At 39.1% G+C, this 2,609-nt stretch overlaps 1 protein-coding gene across 1 annotated transcript; it reads right to left on the bottom strand.

Moving 5' to 3' along the window:
• Positions 1 to 598: 598 nt before the first annotated feature.
• On the bottom strand, positions 599 to 1,753 carry LOC307187577 (pyridoxal phosphate phosphatase PHOSPHO2-like; the record flags this gene model as incomplete). The annotated part of the gene is given in 2 exon segments (XM_079923807.1): positions 599 to 823; positions 827 to 1,753. Coding segments are annotated over 2 exon segments (723 nt in total). The 5' UTR covers positions 1,325 to 1,753.
• Between the last annotated feature and the right edge of the window lie 856 nt (positions 1,754 to 2,609).

The following is a 2,609-nucleotide window of genomic DNA, read 5'->3' as shown; positions in this document are numbered from 1 at the left end:
AATCTCCCAGTCTTTTGATCACAGCATTTAGTCCACTGACATTAAAGTAATTATCTACAAGTATGTACTTACTGTCTTTTTTTTTTTTTTTTTTTTTGTGGTACGCGGGCCTCTCACTACCGTGGCCTCTCCCGTTGCAGAGCACAGGCTCCAGACGTGCAGGCTCAGCGGCCATGGCTCACGGACCCAGCTGCTCTGCGGCATGTGGGATCCTCCCGGACCGGGGCACGAACCCGTGTCCCCTGCATCAGCAGGCGGATTCCCAACCACTGTGCCCCCAGGGAAGCCCCTTATTGCCTTTTGAAATCTGTTTTCCAGTTGATTTTGTATTTCTTCTTTGCTCCTTTCTTCTTTTTCTTTTTCCTTTTGTGGTTTAATGGTTTTCTTTTGTATTATGCTTGAGTTCCTTTCTTTCTGGTTTTATGAATCTATTGTATGTTTTTGATTTGTGGTTACCCTGATTTTCAAGTATGTTAACCCATAACTATATCTACTTCCTTTAGACTGGTAGTCATATAAGCTCAAACACGTTCTAAAAGATCTACAATTTCTTAGTCCTCTTCCCCACATTTTGTGATTTTTTTTAATTGCTGGTATATTACTCCTTTATTAGAAATTGTAAATGAGAAATTATTTCAACACCTGAAGACCAAGATACAACAGAAGACTCCATAGGCTCAAGATTTTGAGACATCCTAGAAAGAGTTTTCTGTAAAGTATATCCTTTCTGTGGCTGGGCAACATCATTCTTCTTTAAGAAGGTTACTGGGCAGACATCGTTTCTGCCATCACCTATATAAACAATTCGTGTATAATTCACTCCTCATTGTAACTGTTTACCTACAAATTCTACCAAAACTACATTTTTGCAACGACTTTTGGGGCACCTAGTGCAAGAATGAGCATGATAATTTTCCACAGTGAGATGACCATTGCTATAAAAAGCTGCTGGATTTGTAAAGACTTTATCAAACACGTCATGAAAATTGGTAGCTTCTAAAACCCAATCTATGAAGCCTGAGTTTGAATCTGAAATAATGATCCAGTCAAATTTATCCTTGTACTTTCTTATAAAGTTTAAAAGTTCCACCACCCCTGGAGTGAAAGGCATTGATATCATTGCTCTTTTCATTTCATCTTCTCTTACACCTTCATCTCCCAAATACTTAAAGACTCTGCCCATAAATTCTGTCCACAATCCTTTTTCATAAGAATCTTGTAGTTCAATAGGAAGCTCTTTCTCTGGAGCACACTGTACAATCCAGGTGTCACTATTATCATCTATGATTATATTGTCAAAGTCAAAAACCAACAAAATTTTCATGGCTCCAGAAACAGATTTAGGTTACCCCAATTTAGTATTTCCAAGACAATTAATCTTACTTCAGCATGGAGCTTCAGTTAAACAGTCATGACAATCTTCAGTTTTAAACACCAGCCAGTTTCTAACCAACATTACTCCTACTCTATATGCAAGGGAAAAAAGTCTTCTGGTTCCAAGCAAAGGAATGGAGACTTCTTAACTCCAGCATTATTACAATGGATCATCTGATAGAAAACCTGCTGGGTACATCCCGAAACCAGAGACAGGGACCTGGTCGGTTGTCGTTCCCAGGGAGGTGAACGTTGGATGCTGATGGGAGCACCGGCCGGACCCGGCTGGGTCCCCAGGGCTCATCACTGACCCAGGCCAGAGATCCGCAGCTGTTCTGGCCTCAGTGCCGCTCCCAAGGACTCTGTACTCAGGCCTCCTCTGGGTGCCTATGGGTGAGGGCCACCCCACTCACACGCTGGGCCATGTTTTGTGATTTTGATGTCCTATTTTACATCTTCATGTTTATCCTTTTGCTGTTCATTGTAGTTATAATCACTTTCACAGAATTTTTTTGATTATTTTTTAATCTGTGTACTGACTTATTTAAGTGATCTTCAATCCTTTTATATATTTGCCTTTCCTATTGTAACTTTCCCTTTCCTATAGATTCTTGCTTCTTTCTTATTTAGAGAAGACCTTTCAATATTTCTTTTAGGGTAGGTCTAGCATTGCTGTATTCTTTTAGTTTTTACTTGCCTGAGACATTCTTTATCTCTCCTTCTATTCCAAATGATAATCATTCTGGGTAGAGTATTCTAGGTTGCAGGGTTTTCCCTTTCAGAACTTTGAATATATCTTGCCACTCCCTTTGGGCCTGCGAAGTTTCTGTAAAGAAATCAACTGATAGCCTAAAGGAGATACCCTTGTAACCGACTCATTGTTTTTCTCTTGCTGCCTTTAGAATCCTCTCTTTATCTTCAACTTTTGCCATTTTAATTACGATATGTCTTGGAGTAGGTCTGTTTAGGTTCATCTTGTTTGGGACCCTCTATGCTTCCTATACCTGAATATCTGTTTCCTTCTTTAGGTTTGGGAAGTTTTCAGCCATAAATACATTTTTGTATTTTTGATCCCCATTTCTCTTCAAATACAGAAGAAGAGAATACATTTTTGTATTCAAATACAAATACATTTCTCTTCAAATACATTTTTGATCCCCATTTCTCTTTCTTCTCCTTCTGGGATTCCATTATGTGTAGATTGGCACACTTTATACTATCCCATAGATCTTGTA

The sequence above is a fragment of the Stenella coeruleoalba genome (assembly GCF_951394435.1).
Source record: "Stenella coeruleoalba genome assembly, chromosome: 1".
Classification (NCBI taxonomy): Eukaryota; Metazoa; Chordata; class Mammalia; order Artiodactyla; family Delphinidae; genus Stenella; species Stenella coeruleoalba.
Note: the sequence above shows the minus strand (reverse complement) of the source record. Positions and strands in the feature narration are given on the sequence as shown.